This window comes from Malaclemys terrapin, chromosome 12, assembly GCF_027887155.1.
Source record: "Malaclemys terrapin pileata isolate rMalTer1 chromosome 12, rMalTer1.hap1, whole genome shotgun sequence".
NCBI classification, from domain to species: Eukaryota; Metazoa; Chordata; order Testudines; family Emydidae; genus Malaclemys; species Malaclemys terrapin.
In genome coordinates this window covers 30267680-30284123 of record NC_071516.1, presented here as the reverse complement: position 1 = coordinate 30284123, position 16444 = coordinate 30267680, and the positions used below count along the sequence as shown (strand labels likewise).

The 16444-nt window shown below is 58.2% G+C and overlaps 1 protein-coding gene across 3 annotated transcripts in view; it reads left to right on the top strand.

The window, feature by feature from the left end:
- The window catches only part of LOC128845836 (fibrinogen-like protein 1-like protein), a 38055-nt gene extending 30035 nt beyond the window's left edge, over positions 1 to 8020 (top strand). For 2 of the 3 annotated variants that reach the window (XM_054044874.1, XM_054044877.1), the window contains exons 2-3: positions 6670 to 6726; positions 7071 to 8016. In XM_054044874.1, coding sequence (XP_053900849.1) covers positions 6711 to 6726; positions 7071 to 7699 — 645 coding nt within the window. In that variant the 5' untranslated portion in view covers positions 6670 to 6710 and the 3' untranslated portion in view covers positions 7700 to 8016. Of the gene's footprint in view, positions 1 to 6669; positions 6727 to 7070 lie in introns of all 3 variants that reach the window. The other variant, XM_054044873.1, reaches the window with a different exon arrangement.
- Positions 8021 to 16444: the final 8424 nt, after the last annotated feature.

Here is a 16444-nt window from a genome sequence, read left to right as displayed (position 1 = left end):
GGACCTAATGCCAGGGCTGTGCCAGCAGATTCGGGCTCAGTGTCTGCATCCATTGTTGAAGCCTATTTGACAATGGGCTGGCAAAGCATGCGGGGTGTCAGTGCAGACACTGCTGTCTGTGGCACACCAGACGGGCCCTTTCTCACTGACCCTATAGGGAGCTCATCCCCCCCACACCCTGGGGCCTGTCTGCTAGGGTTACCATATTTCCACAATCAAAAAAGAGGACGGGTGGGAGCCCCGCTCTAGCCCTGCCCCGCCCCAATGAACTCCCTCCCACTTCCCACCCCCTGACTGCCCCGCTCAGAACGCCCAACCCCCCCACTCCTTGTCCCCTGACTGCACCATACTGGGACCCCTGCCACTAACTGCCCCCTAGGATCCCACCGCCATCTAGCCTCCCTGCTTCTTGTCCCCTGACTGTCCCCTCCTGAGTACCCCCCACCCTAACTGCCCCCCTAGGACCGTACCTGTCCCCTGACTGCCCTGACCCTTATCCACACCCCCACCCCATATTCACACCCCTACCCCCAGATAGACCCCCGGGACTTCCATGCCCTATCCAACTGCTCCTTGCTCCCTGACAGGACCCCCAGAACTCCTGACCCATCCAACCCCCTCTGCTCCCTGCCTCCTTGACCCCTCTCCACACCCCTGCCCCCCTGACAGCTCCCCCAGAACCCCCGACCCATCTAGCCACCCCGCTCCCTGTCCCTGCCTGCCTCGACCCCTCTCCACACCCCTGCTTATACAGGGTAAACTCAGAAATTGTTTGCCCTCTATAACACTGATAGAGAGATATGCACAGCTGTTTCCCCCCCCCCCCCCCCCCCGCAGGTATCAATACATACTCTGGGTTAATTAATAAGGAAAAAGTGATTTTATTAAATACAGAAAGTAGGATTGAAGTGGTTCCACGTAGTAACAGACAGAACAAAGTGAATTACCAAGTAAAATAAAATAAAACACGCATGTCTGAGTCTAATACAGTAATACAACTGGGTACAGATAAAAACCTCCCCAGTTCCAGAATGCTCCTTTTTACAGACTAGTCTCCTTCTAGTCTGGGTCCAGCAATCACTCACACTCCCTGTAGTTACTGTCCTTTGTTCCAGTCTCTTTCAGGTATTCTTGGGGGTGGAGAGGCTATCCCTTTAGCCAGCTGAAGACAAAATGGAGGGGTCTCCCAGGGGGTTAAATAAACTCTCTCTTGCGGGTGGAGACCCCCTCCTCTCTCCTATGCAAAGTCCAGCTCCAAGATGGAGTTCTGGAGTCACATGGGCAAGTCACATGTCCATGCATGAGTCAGTTTTTACCAGCCAAGCCACAATCCTGGGAAGGCTCTGATGTGGATTGGCATCTTCAAGTTCATTGTTGGCTGAAGTGGTTTTTGATTGGGCACCTAATTTGCACTTTTCTCAGGAAGCTGACCAAATGCTCTACTAGGCTAGTTAAAATCAAGCAAGTATACAGCCAATATTCCTTTGTGGTTTTGGGGAAAGCAAAATTTTCTGTGGGAAAAAGTCAACTTTGTTGAAATGGCAAATACGGCAGGAGAGGGGGCAACATGAGAGATGAACAGGCCGTTTGCTCGTGTACACACAGCACAAGAGAGAAATACAGGAGAATGGATCTGCTCTGCTCCGGGCTGGGAATTGCTTTGTTTGTTCTCTAGAGAAGGGAATGCAAACTGTTCAGCAATCCCTCCCCACAACCCGTAAGAAGAGTTAATGCTGAACGTGTGTCAGTGGGGCCATCTACCGTCCAAAGCAATGACTACATTTTCTGGACAAAACAATGAGACCTTTGGACACCGAACGTCAGGAAGTCTGGAGACGGACAATGAAAGGAACCCAGCACCGCCCCACTGGTCTAGGACCTTCCACTCCAACAGTCTGACTCTGGCCACTCAACTTTATCCTCTGAAACTGACAACACGTCCAACTAGTTTCCTTGCCTCAACTCCCATTGCTCTGCAACCTGCACTGCAGAGCTTCCTAAAAGCGTCCCTTGTCCAGCTGTGCATCCCACCCCGTTTCCAGGGCTGTTCACAGACCAAAGGGCAGCCTGGCCAGGGGGCAGAGCAGCCAGGCTAAGCCTGTGGAGTGACCCCGGTGATGTGACCGGGGGGAACTGGCTGAATCCCTGAATTGTCCGTTTCCAGACTTTGTGCAGTTTGGGGCTTGGGAAGCTGCAGTAGTTCTGTGCAGAAAGTGCATTTAGGGGCCGTTAACTAGACCGTTCTGCATTGATGCCCACACGACCCCTCCTTCCGTGCACTACCCTCCCCTCGTCCCTCCAGGCTCCCGCCCCGCTGTGCCTTTCTAAGGGGCTGAGGGGTTTAATCACAGAACTCTTGTTTTACTGCTTCAAAGGAACTAGTTTATTTGGCCATGTAGCAGATCGCTGACTCACTGGCGCGGCGCCTCCTGCTGGTCATCCAGGAATTAGTTCAATTCCAGCACTAGGAGCGCCTCCTGCTGGCCGGTGTCTCTCCTGCTTCGGGCCCCCATGTCCCTCACAGACCCCAGTGCCCCTTATCTTGGGGTGCTGTCCCAAAGCAGTGCCCCCGCACTCTGGGTCTCCCTTCCCAGGGGAACCCCCTCCCCCTATGCCCACCTTGCCTCAGTGGTCATCAGTACTGCCAGTCGTCATCTAGCCCCCTTTCTCTGGGGCAGACTGCATAGGGTTACCATACATCCGTTTTTTCCCGGACATGTCCGGCTTTTCGGCAATCAAACCCCATCCGGGGGGAATTGCCAAAAAGCCGAACATGTCCAGGAAAAATACCGGCTGGGCACTTCCCCTCCCGCGGCTGCTCTGCTCCTCCCCAGACTCAGACTTCAGCTCTGTTTAAGAGCCAAGCTGCCCGAGCCAGCGCTACCGGCTTCAGGCAGCCCCCTTGCCTCCGGACCCTGCGCCGCCGGAGCAGAGCAGCTGGAGCCGGGGAGGAGAAGTGCCCAGCCGGGGGCGCAGGGTCCGGAGGCATAGGGGCTGCCCAAAGCCTGAGCGCTACCGGCTTCATGGTTGGCCGGGCAACCTCTAGACCCTGCGCCCCCGTCTGGGCGCTTCCCCTCCTGGGCTCCAGCTGCGCTGGGGAAGCGCCGGCCAGGGGCGCAGGGTCTGGAGGCTACCCGGCAAACCCTAAAGCCGGTAGCGCTCGGGCAGCCCTTTTCGCGTGGCTGGGAGGGAGGAATGGGAGTTAGGGCGGGGACTTTGGGGAAGGGGCAGAGTTGCGGCGGGGCCAGGGGTGGGAAAGGGGCAGGGCCGGGGTGGGAAAGGGGCGGGGTTAGGGCCCGTGGAGTGTCCTCTTTTTTTATTTTTTAAATATGGTAACCCTAAGACTGCATCTGTCATGGCCACTCATCACTGGCAAGGGGGTCGGATCAGCTGCTTCTGCCTATGCCCAGGCGGCACCTCTGCAGCCCCAGTACCACCCTGGGCCTTACCAAGCCTCAGCCTGGGGAATTGCCAAGCTGGAGCTCCCCAGCTCCTCTTGCCCATCCCCAGCCCTGCTCTGCTTCAGGGCAGCCAGGCCCTTCCCACTCCCAGCTGGAGTGAGACTGAGCCAGCTCCTCCCTTAGCCCTTCTAGCAGGGCCAAAGCTGTGGCTGCCTCTTCAAGCAGCCGACTTCAACTGCCTTTAACCTCTTCTCCTCGGAGCAGGGTTACTGCCCCGCTCCAGGTCACTTTTCCTTCTTTTGGCTTAAAGGGTCTTTTTGGAAGGGGAAATCCCTGGCTTAACCGTCTTTAGGTGTTATTAAAGCCCCTTATCGGCTACGTAAGCAGGGGGTGAATGAGCTCTCCCGTACCATCTAGCCGTGAGCTGGGGGGAGAGTTCAGGAACAGGCCGTATTTGCACAGACACACCTACTGTGCCTAGGTAATGAGCCGATGGAGCTGTTTTGCCAAAGGGATCCGTTTTGGGTGCTGTTGGGTACAGTTCACGATAGTGTTGAGTGCAGGTGTAAGCGGGGGAATGGTCCCGCTATTGTGGGGACCTTTCCTGGCTTCTGCACTACCCCGGTGAAGTGGGCTAGCGAAAGGATCCGAGTCCTCGCTTCCACTTCCTTTACCCAGAGGCCTCCCTGCCCTTGAGGACTCCCCTTCCACTCTCCAGTCTGGCAGTGTCCTCGTAAACCCCGACAAGGCTGGGCCCAGGATTCCTGGGGGGCTTGACCCCCAACCCTGCTGTGGTCACCCAGGACAGGGGCTAGGGTGTCCCCACTCCGGGGTACTCTCTCTGCACTGAGCACCTCCCTGACCCACTGATCATTTCATACAATTTAAAGCAAATACAAATTGTTTAATTAACAATTAATTTTAAAAAAGAATAAGGAAAAATGGGAAAGGTTAAAGGAAAACACATCACCCTGCTCTGTGGCAGGGAACATTACAAACAGTGTCTCTGGAACGTCAGGGCAGTTCAGTCTGTTCCTTGTAGGTCCCAGGCCTGCTTCTCAGGCCCTGTCTGTGCTGCAGGGACGCTGTGGGTTGGACACTTGCTCTGGTGGTGGCCACACGCTCTCAGGCTCTAGGTGGCAGGACCCTTTATCCCAGTGTCGCCCCCACCCGGTCGGGGTTATGATCCCCCTGCAAGTCTGGCCTGCAAGGCCTCTTGGCTGAGGCGTCTCCCTGTGCTGGGCCCACTGCCCAGGGTCCCCCTCGCACTCCCCAGCTGCTCACCACACTCGGACTGCACACGGCTCCGGACTGCCCCAGCCCCAGCTCCGGACTGCTCCAGCCCCGGCTCCAGCTCCACTCTGCCTCAGCACGGCTGCTGCTGCTGCTCTGCCTCCAGCTCCCTGGGCTGCTTTTCTGGCCTCTCTGGCTCTGGTTGCTACAGCTCTGCCCCCAGGACAGGTCTGCTCTGCAGGCTGCTTCTGTGACTCTGCTGCCAGCTCTGACCTGCTTCCTGGCTGCTTGTCTGGCCCCTCTGGCTCTGGTTGCTGCAGCTCTGCTCCCAGGGCAGCTCTGCTCTCTCTGGGCTATGCTCTGGCTTTGGGGCTGCAGCTCTGCCCCCAGCTCAGCTCGGGCCCCTGCTCTCTCCTTAGCTCGGCCCCACTCTGTCTGACTCAGGCCATTCCAGTTCACACGGAGGACGGGACCCCCCCGGCCTCCTGACTCCCTGATTAGCCTGCCCGCCCTGTCAATCAGGCTGATCTGGAGCATTGGCCTCTCCCCATTCTACCTGGGGACTGTCAGTCTCAGGCTCCTGATTTGCCATCGACCCCTCCCCTTTTAGTGCTGGGAGCTAGCCACCAAAACACCCCCACTGAGTGTTAGTAAGGGGGCAACAGTCCCCTTACACCGGGGTGCTGAAGTGCTGTTATCCGTATGAGTAAAGGGTGGCAGAACCAATGGGAGATTAATGCACAGGCCCACAGGGCCCGTGCCCAGGGGCGCCAGCCAATTTGGGGGCCCCTGCAGGAGCGCCGGAACCTGTGCAGAAGTGAGGGTGCCACTGGCTCCAGAACTGTGACCCCGCTTGTCCTCTTCCCCTGTGGCTCTGTCCCCTGCCAGGCTGGAAGCTGGAGCCTGGCTGTGGTAAGAGGCGCCCAGGGAGCCGGGGCCAGTTGTGGGGAGCCCTGGACCCTCCACCTGCCCAGGGTGGGGGGCCAGGGAGCCCGAGAGCAGCCCACAGTCTGTATCCCCACCCCCAGGGAATGCCGCCCAGGGTAGGTGGAGAGTCCGGGCCTCCCCACTCTGACTTGGGTCCCTGGACAGCTCTTACCACAGGCCAGCTTCAAGCCAGGCCTGGGAGTGGAGCCTTGGGGGGAAGAGGAGGACCAAGGGGCAGGACCCCATGGTGAGGGGAGCTGGGGAGACCAAATGTTCTTTGTACCCAGCACCCCAATAATCCTTAATCGGCCTCTGGGTGGTGTGGGCAGAGCCATGGGAGCAGGCAGTGAGGTTGGTGGCTGCATTTGGGCCAGACTGGAGGGGAGCAGCCAGGAGCCAGGTAGAGCAGCTAAGGGGAGTCTGGGTTAGTCGAAGTCATGACACCCGCACTGGATGGATGAGGAGCAGTGCTTTGAGGACTGGCCCTGTCTCCATAGCCCTGATTGGCTGGGGATGGGCACACAGGAGAAGCTGACCTCCCGCCCCGTCCCTCAGAGCCCTGGCTGGCTGGAGAGCTGGCAGGAAATCCTGCCTCTCCTGCCTGCTGCCAGCCCTTCTCCCACCCTTCGAGAAGGGGCTGTCGGAGAGACATGTGCTGCCCCTGCAGGGACACAGGAGGGCCCAGGGGAGCCTGAGCTCAGGGCTGGGAGCTGGGCCCAGGGAGCCGCCCTGCGCATGTGCGAACGGGTCCTGGCCCAGAGGGAAGGAGCCTGTTGGTGCTCGATGCAAGTAGAGCCTATCAGGCCTCCGGCCCCCTCCTGCTGATGGTTCTTGGCAGCGACGCGGGGCTGTGGCCAAGCTGAGGAGGGTACCAGGGTGGGTCTCTGCTCTGGAGGGATTCTGGGTGAATTCCTGCCTCCCCACGGGTGTCAGAGTTTGGAGCAATCCAGCAGGGAGAGGCGCCCCAGTGCCCAGCGGATAACTGAGGCCTACAGCTGGGCCAGCGGAGGGACAGGGAGGCGAATGTGCTGAGAATACGCCCAGCTGTGGAGCTGGGAATATCCTCTGTAAAGCCCTCACGTCACTCGGCTCTCTCCTCCCCACACAGATCAGGGGAAAGGGAGCCTCCGGCGCAGCAGAGCCAGTGACATGCGGGTAGCCCAGGGTAAGTGGTAAGTGTGTCCCGCTTGCATTGTCACCCCTCACAGGGGTGACACACACACACACACACACACTGCAGAGATCTGGGAGCAGAGTGCCAGCGGTGAGAATTCCCTCCGGCACAGCTATGGGGACATCAGTCTGGCGCGAGGCTAGAGACCAGAGCTCACCTCCAGGACTCCTCAGCGCAGCCTGATCTGGCCAAGATGCAGCTGCTATTCCTCAGTGGAGGAGTTGGGAAGGAGGCCAAGGAAAGATTTTATGGAAACTCCACTGTGATCGTAACTCTGAGCGGGGTTTTGTTCCATGAGGTTTTGTTCTTGACAACTTGTTTCGTTTTGCCCACAGCCTGGCCCAAGGACTGCAGCGAGATAACCTGGAACAGGGTCAGTGGCGTCTTCGTCATCCAGCCCACAGGACTCCATCAATTCGAGGTCCACTGTGAGCTGAACAGCACCAGTGAGGTCTGGACGGTCCTCCAGCGGAACCGGCACGACACACAGATCACCTGGGCTGAGTCCTGGAGCACCTACAAATACGGCTTTGGCAACGTGCAGGATGACTACTGGCTGGGGACGGAGTACATCTATCGGATCGCCAAGCAGAAGGTCTACCAGGTCAGGTTTGTCATCCACGATTCATCCGGCACCATGAAATACGCAGACTACAACCTCTTCGGTCTGGAAGACGAGTCCAAAGGCTACAGGCTGAGGCTGGGCTCTTACACTGGGACTGCAGGGGACGCCATGACTTCAAACAATCCTAGCACCGTGCATGACAACATGAAGTTCTCTGCTAAAGACCTGGATCAGGACACTTCCGGTGGGAACTGTGCGTCTAGCTCTGGTGGGGGCTGGTGGTACTCGGCTTGTTATTCTGTTCGACTGAACATCAAAGGGAGCATCACTTGGGGTAGTTTCTGTAGTGGGAACTGCCAAGCCTCCGCCATCCTCATCAAACCAGCGTCCTACTGTTAGTCACCCCTTCCCCACCCTCCTGTCTGGAGTGAGGCCAACCCCTGCTCCACGAAGGGAGGGAAAAGGGTCAGAGTGTGTCATGGCCAAACCTCCCGCCCGCTCTCACAGGCCTTGCTGGGGGAAGTATCAGGGTTACCCAGGAAACGGGGCCACTTTCCTTCTCCTCTCCCTCCCTGCAGACTTTCCAAGCTTTTCTCCACTGGGCCTTTCTGCGCTGGGCTGACTCCCGTGCACCAGCGTTCAGCTGGAGTGACTCTTCCACGTCATTTTAGCTCGGCGATGCGATGAGAAGGCCTAGAGGTCACTGGAAAGGTGAAATCCCAAGCATGGCGGGAGCTTCTCAAACACCCTCTGCACTGCCCTGCCTCGGGATCCAGGCTTTGGAATAAACACACACTTCTAAGCAGTGAGGTCTGCAGCTGGTAACTCTGTGCCCTGCTGTCACTGTCACTCGGGGTGCTCCCATGGGCACCACGCTGCTGGAGAACATGCCTGGCATTACGAGGTTCACAGGCAGGGCATACGGGGCTGCTGGGATGGGCCCTTTGTTCCCTGCCAGAGTAAATCTCCAGGCCACCAGCCCTTCCGTTTGGGGTCGGGGGGAGGAGAGACGGGGGCCAGAGGGATTTTCTGGGGGAGGAGAAAGAGGAGACGTGAGCGGGAGGAGAGACTTGGGCCCTTAGTGCTGGGAGAGGGAAGTCCTTGGGCCCCCTGCCCTCCGGACCACATCCACAGAGCGTGTAGGGCAGAGGCAGCGTCCAACCCACTCCCACTGCAGGCGGAGCCGCTCCTCGCCTGAGACTGAAGGCTCTGCCCGCAGCTCTGCCTGGCCACGTGCAGACCCCTGGAGCAGGAGCGCAGTGCTTGCCTCATACCAGGGCATCCTGTGGCAGCCCCCATCTATGGGGTATCACGCTGGGCCTAAATACTGCGGCCAGGTCCCTGGATTCTGCAGCACTTGGTTTCAATTAAAGAATGGTGCCCAGGTGCTGGGTCCGAGGGCATATTCGTGGGGTAGGACCCTGCTGGCTGGAGCCATGTGCTAGCAGGGACCGGGTGGGGAGGCCCCAGACCACTGGGCCGAATGCATCCCACTGCTTGTGTGGTAAGATGCAGCCTGTTTCCCCAGCTAGCACATGGTCCCATGGCAGCTTGCACACTAGTTAGTTAGGAGTCTGGCTGCACCCCTTGGTGGAGGACAATGCCCCTATGGTGGCCCGCAGGCCTGGTGCAAGGACTGGTCCCTTTCCCTAGTGCTGTCTGGGCCCAAGGTAGGAACCCTGCCCCACTCCTGCACAGACAGGGGGAGGGGAGGAAAGAGGCCCCTGGTGCTCCCATGCCACCTGGCACAGGGCCTGGCTCTTCATCTCTACATCCGTCCTGCCCCTGCAGTCAGCGGGGCCCAGTTCTCTGAGGGGATCAGTGCCCCCTCCCTCGGCATCACCGTGGAGCTGCTCCGTGTGACACCATCATTCAGCTTGTGCCGATCAATCCTTTCATAGGAAACATTTGAAAATGCTTTGAAATCTCCCGGCTCCCTCCCAATCCGGGGCTCCTGGCCGGCCCCTGCCTGTCGCCACGGGCAGCTTCTCACACTCCCCTCAGAGCACACGGGGGGATGGGGACCTGGGACGTTAGACAGTGGTCTGGCCAGCGAAATCCCTGTTCTTTGTTCCTGAGCCGCACCTGGCACCGATGCCAGTCCCATTCCCAGGCCGTGAGGTTACACGCAAGCTGCCAACAGAAAAGGGGCATGTTCATCTTCCCTCTTCAGCAGCATTGGCTGATCCCACTGCGCCCTGCAGAGCCACAGTGAGCCAGGGACGCTGTCTGGGCAGCACGGGGCGTGGGCTGGGCCCTGGGAGACAGGCCATGGGCGGAGCAGGGGTGGGGGCAGGCAGGGCTAAGCAGGGCTCTGGAAATCTGTGGGGAGGATGTCTGTGCGTAGGGGGATGGACGGGGGAGCCTGACTGTGGGATTGGCCTGAGCTGGGAATCTGGGCTGGGCAACAGTGACTGTCTCCACAGCAAGGCAACTAGGGCTTCCCATAGGGCTGTGCCAGGGAACAGAGACTGCAGCTTCAAGCAACCATGCACGGGACTCCCCAGAACCACAGCTTCCCCCACAACCCTGGTCCAGTCCTCCAGACACTCCTCCCCCAATGCTCTTCTCTCCCATAATTCCCCTTACCCCGGTCACCACCTTGCCCCCACGTTCCCAATCACCCCGCCTGGCTCCCCAGCTCCCCTCCCATCTGGGCTGCTGTGAGCGCGGAGCAGCGGAGCGTGCTCTTAGGTGGCTGCTCCAGGGGGCACTGTCCTGGCAGAGGGAACTGGGAGTCGCGGCTCCTGAAGGGCGGGTTTGTGTTCCCAGCTTCTCACCGGCTCTTCCCTTTTGCAGCTGCCCGGTGCCCTTGTCTCCTGCTCCTCACCGGCCTGCTGGCCCTGTCAGCCCCAGTTCTCACCCTGGAAATACACAACCTGAACATCTTAAAGGGACCCACCCATGCAATCAGGAACTTCCACTCAAAGCACCTGAAGGCAGGTGTGTTGTCTTGTCGTCACATTCCCAGCTTTGCCCAGCTGGCAGAGCGTTTGTGGCTCCCAAGCGCTGTCTCTGTGTCTCACCCGACATTCATCCAGCAGGGATGGGGAGTAGCTTGTGGCTGTGGTCACTGTGTGATTGTGCTCAGTGGCCCCTTGGCCTGTGGTTTGGGGTCCGGCCCTGCCAGCATCTCTTGAAAACTTACAGGAGCCAAACCCCCTCCAGGCCAACCATCTTTGTGGGTGTCTGTCCCCGGGGGGGTGGGAGGGAGGACAGGCCAGGATCGCCGGGCCATGAGGCTGGGGTCAAGTCAGAACATTGGTTATATGCCCAGTGCTCGGCCCTCGGCTGACAGTCAGATCCAGGGTGTGCCCAGAACAGGGCGGCCCGGGTGGGCTCCATGTGGCCAGGAGATCACACACGCATGTGTCCCTGGCACTGGTCACACAGACGCTGAGCTCCCCCAGGATAACAAACCTGCGGGATTCCAACCCCATTAGACACTGTGGGACACAAGCAAATCCGCAGCATGGACCCACCCAAAGCCGGAGGACAGATAATGATAACACGACTCAGACAGTAATAACAGCAACCCGTGACATCTTCCTACTGCAGCGTTACCCGGAGGCCCCAGTTGTCACGAAGCATGGGGGAGTCAGGGCCCTGCACCCCCCACTTCCTGCAATTCACCGGGACTCTCAGCCAGCCAGTAAAACAGACGGTTTATTAGATGACAGGAACACAGTCCAAAACAGAGCTTGTAGGTACAGAGAACAGGATGCCTCAGTCAGGTCCATCTTGGGGGTAGGGGGCCCAGACCCCGGTGCTGGGCCTCCCTCCGTTTCCCCAGCCAGCTCCAAACTGCAACCCTCCAGCCTTTGTCTCTTTCCTGGGCCAGGAGGTCACCTGATCTCTTTGTTCTCCAACACCTTCAGTTGGCACCTTGCAAGGGAGGGGCCCAGGCCATCAGTTGCCAGGAGACAGGGTGTCAGCCATTCTCTGTGGAGACCTCTGCACACCCCTGCCCTCTCGGGCTCTGCAACAATCACACCCTTATCCCATCACCTAGATACTTAAGAAATGCATAAGGGAAACTGAGGCACCCACAGTATTCAGAGAAAACATTAAGACCATTCCCACTTTGTCACACCCAGTCTGTAGGCAGGGTGCCTGGGACTGGACACTGCACCCCCAGGGACAAGAGGACAGGGTATCTCTGTACTTCAAGATATACCGGACCAATCCTTTGGTTTTATTCAGACACAGGCCACCCCCATGCTGCTTGTTTAGTTCTGTAACTTTCCTCGCTTGTAGATTAAGCAATCTCTCAGTGTGCAAACAGGCATACAGTGTGAGGCAGACCATATCCAATACACAAGTGGCCAGCCAGGAAGATAGGTGTCTGTTACTGCCTACCTGAAAGTACAGCTCCAAGGTGTGTCACCTCCTGGTGACCTGCCTTGACTCCAAGGCTTTAAGAATGTAATTTTCAGTGTAGATCCATAACTCCTGCAATATGATCCATACAGACACCCCACAGTGATGATGCCAAGCGGGGGACACTGGCTCTCAGTAGAGACCTCACATGTCATCCTTCGGTGAACCATTATGCATCTACCCAACCCAGGCGATCCCTGTAAAACCCTATGCTCCACCTGTGCCCTTTGCCACTCCATTCCATCTCCTCCATCGCTCTCCTTGACCTGGACCTCCCATTTCCCTCCATTCCACACTTCCATGATCCCCCTCTGCAGTAGCCACCCCCAGAGCTGCCTCTCCTCTCACGCTGACTATAGTCACTGCCTTCCTATGGCCTCCCCTAATCCCAGCTCGCCAGGCTCCATGGCGTGCAGAATGCTGTTCCCCCTTTGCACACGGGCTGGTCTGAAAGCGGGACCCCTCCCCTCACTGCTATGCTCAGTCAGCCCCTTGGTTTCCCATTCGTTTTGTGCCCTCCACACAAAGGACCAGACAGGAAAGGTTCTTTATCCTGTATCCACTCTCCTGAGCCACTCAGGTCACCTCTTATCTTTGCTTTTACCATCCCACTAATGAGCTTTTATCTAAGAGACTCATGTGGGCTGCAGCAGCGCTGAGGTTGAATGAAACTGCTAGTGACTTACCAGTCACATTTCTCAATGGCGCAATGTGATCTGCTCACTTCTCCCAGCGGGGAGGAGTCAGACACCACTTGGCTGGTGTCTAAAGCAACTCCAACAACCTGAACCAGTGCACAGCAAAGCCACTGCAGGAGCCTGGCTTAGGGATGATTTACTCCTGAGAGCAGGGCCAGCTCTAACTTTTTTGCCGCCCCAGGCAAAAAAGAAGAGTGCCACCCCGCCATACCCCCCCACGAGCGCCGCCGAAATCCCTGCCCCCTCAGCACCACGCCATCCGAAGCACCGCCCCCTCCAAGCACCGCCCCGCCTGAAGCCCCCGCCTCCCCTCCAAGCGCCGCCCCGTCCAAAGCCCCCGCCCCCCCTCCGAGCACCGCATCATGCCAGGCCCCACCTCCCCAAGACTCCGCCCCTGAGCACCACGCCGCCCGAAGCCCCACCCCCAAGCACCACGGTGCCTGAAGCCCCACCCCCCAAGCGCCGCCCAAAGCCCCCGCTTCCCCTCCGAGCACCACGCCGCCTGAAGCCCCGCCCCCTTCGAGCATCATGCTGCCCGAAGCCCCGCCCCCGAAGCCCCCGCCCCCCCTCCAAGCACCACGCCGCCCGAAGCCCTGTCCCCCCTCCGAGCGCCGTGCCGCTGAATAAAAATAAATAAATTAATTAATAAAAAATCGAACGCCGCCCTGCCCCAAGGTGCCGTCCCAAGCACGTGCTTGGTCGGCTGGTGCCTGGAGCCGGCCCTGCCTGCGAGGCGCTGTGACTTTCTTTTATTTACACAGTTATGTTGCATATTACTGCACAAGGGCAGAGAAGTGGCTGAAGATAAAATTCCTATGTCTGTGTGAAAGGTGTTGAGCAGCCTCTACTCCCACCGGTATCAGTGGGAATGAAGGACACTGAGCACCTGGCAGGATTGGGCCCCCAGGCTCATAAAGTGGGATTTCCAAGCGCTTGTCATTGGCCTGACTCTGCTCCCAGTGAGGTCAGCAAGGGTGTTACCAGTAGATGGGTTTTGAGTAACAGTTATAGTAGGCAGGACATAACCCATGGGTTACCAGCAGTGCAGGATGCCAGATGCCCGCCCATATAACCGGGTAACCATTAACTGAGCCCTGGGTCCCCTTCTCTGCACCCAGGCTCTCCCAGGTGCAATGTGGCTCCTGTGTTCAATTGTACAGCCTGGCCCAGCGGTAGGCTCGGAGGGAAGGAGTCAGTCTCTGTTTGAAGGGGGTTGATAAGGCTGATCTTGTTTCCCTTCTTTCCCCTGAAGTTTGCTCCAGCAGGAGCTCTAAAACCCAGCCACACTCCCCCATGGATTGGTTCCAGCCCAGCATCCAAAGGCCTCTGCAGGCGAGATTCCAAATGGAGTTAGGAATAAAATCATCCCACAATCAGCTTTGTGATGGCCAGCTGGAATGGACAGCACACAGGGCCCTGCTGCCTGCCAGGGCAAATGTCCCACGTGCTAACAAGTCAACTTCAACCCCCTCTCCTGCTGAAAACGCTTTCCCTGCTCTTGTTACAAGAGATCCTCGTAACACGATTACAGGCACAGCCCACACTCTTTCTTCCCCTTTACTTCCTCTGCCCTCAGTTCATGGTTCCCCTTGGGCCAGCAGTGCCCTGTGCTTCTAGCTGGCTCTGCACTCATTGACTCCCTGCATGAGCCCTTGCACGGCGGCATTGCTGGGTGAGGCAGGGGCGTTCTGACATGGCAGGAGGGTGGCCACTGCTGGTGCTAGGCCTTTCTGGCCAGGGTGGAAAAAATCCCCTCAGCCTGCTCCCTCCCCGGGCAGCCAAGCAAAAAGAAAAAAAAATCCCAAACCAACAAACCAGAAAGCCAGCTGGCCAGTCAGCAGTATGGCGCCCCTGGGAGTTGGCATCCAGGGCAACCATCCTGTTCCCCGCAAGGCCCTACCCCTGCTCACTTCTCTCCCCCTGCCCTTTGTCGCTTGCTCTCCACACACATCCTCGCTCACTACCCCCTCTCCCGTGACTCACCTGCTCCCTGCAGAGCCGGGCTGGGAGGAGCTGACAAGGAGCCTGTCCAATCAGGGCCCAGCAGGGTGAGTTGATCGCATAGTGAGGGGCCAGGGCCGAGGTAATCGGGGCAGGGTGGGGGTCGGCCCCTGTAGTGAGGGGTGGGGCAATCGGGGCACAGTGGGAGCACCTACCTCTTGGAGCTGGTCCGGAAGCCAGCCACTGCTCTCTGTCAAGCATCAGTCCCTCAGCAGAATGGAGCTCCACCCTGCGACTCCAGCCACAGCTGCTCAGTGGTGGATGCCGGTTACTGCAGCCAACCAGACTTTTAGTGTCTGGTCAGTTGTGGTGACTGGACGCTGCCAGGTTCCCTTTTCGACTGGACATTCCGGTTGAAAACTGGACACCTGGCAGCCCTAGATGCACAGTCAGTCTCCCTGTCCCCCTGTAGAGTCAGCCGGGGCCGGAGGCTCCTCATGTGCGAACACGAGAGGGGGCTGGGCTCAGTCAGTCCCTTCCCCTGTGGACGGTCAATGTGCACACAGCGACAGAGGAGACAAAATGAGCTTTAACAGACAGGAACACGTGGCTGGGAAAGCACAAATTGTCAGGGGGCTCCAGGGCGGGTGGAGCACCTGAAACAACTCAGCTCTTATTTGGACACTGCCTAGATTTCACACCCCTCTGCCCCCCACAGGCTGTGGCACAGCCCGATTGGTCCCAACATGTACCAGCTTATGATCTTCCACTTTAGCGCTCACACCACATCGGTGCATTATTGTTATTACTGATCTCTATGCCAGAGGCACCTAGCGACCCCTACTGAGATCAGGGCCCCATCGAGCTAAGCTCTGTACAGACAAGTTGGAAGAGACGGTCCCTGCCATGAGGAATTTACAATTGAAGCAATCCAGGCAGGTCACATGCAGACAAAAGGGAACCTTAGTTCCTCCCATTACAGAGAAGGGGAGCTGAGGCCGGTGAGCTGCAGGGATTTTCCCGAGACCACAAAGGGCATTCAGTGGTTCTCAAACTTTTTTTTTTGCGGACCGCTTGAAAATTGCTGAGGGTCTCAGTGGACCACTTAATAATCCTTCCTAATGTTGTTTGTACCATTAGCTAACTATTGTAAAGAGCTTTGGATAAAAGCGCTATATAAAAATAACTTTAATAATAATTAACGTTTTTTTGTTCTGCAAATAAAAGCACAATTCATATTTTAATGTCAGTAGTCTTACCTTTCTAATGCAATGGATGTGCCCTCTCTCCCCCGACGCGGCAGCCCCTGAGCTGGGGCTGGGAAGGAGTGGGGGGTCTCTCCCTCTCTCCCCTGCCGTGGCAGTCCCCGAGCTAGAGCTGGGAAGGAGGGGGGGTCTTTCCCTCTCTCCCCTGCCGTGGCAGTCCCCGAGCTAGAGCTGGGAAGGAGGGGGGGTCTCTCCCTCTCTCCCCTGCCGTGGCAGTCCCCGAGCTAGGGCTGGGAAGGAGGAGGGGGTCTCTCCCTCTCTCCCCTGCCGTGGCAGTCCCCGAGCTAGGGCTGGGAAGGAGGAGGGGGTCTCTCCCAATCTCCCCTGCCGTGGCAGTCCCCGAGCTAGGGCTGGGAAGGAGGAGGGGGTCTCTCCCTCTCTCCCCTGCCGTGGCAGTCCCCGAGCTAGGGCTGGGAAGGAGGGGGGTCTCTCCCCTGCCACAGCAGCCACAGAGCTGAGGCTGGGGAGGAGGGCTGTCTCTCCTCAGCATCCGAGCCTTCGAGCTGGGGAAAGTCGCCTTTTTCTCTGGCCACCGCAGCCCTGCACATCTCAAATTCCCCCCACCCCCTCTTCTCACCCCACTGCCCCCTCCCACTACCCCTTACTCCCCCAAGGCCACAACCTCATCTTACATGTGTGTCTTCTCCAGGGCCCAGGCACCTAATTAGGTGGGTGGCCCTTAATTCTCTCGTGTACGGCCACCCAGGTGTGCACCTTTGAGGGAACTATCCGTGGACCACCTGAATGAAGCTCGCGGACCACAGTTTGAGAAGCTCTGTGGTAGATCCAGGCACCGAACCCAGCTGGCCTCAGCCCTAGTCTGGTGTTGTAGACACAGGACGGTAGCTGCCTCTCCTTGC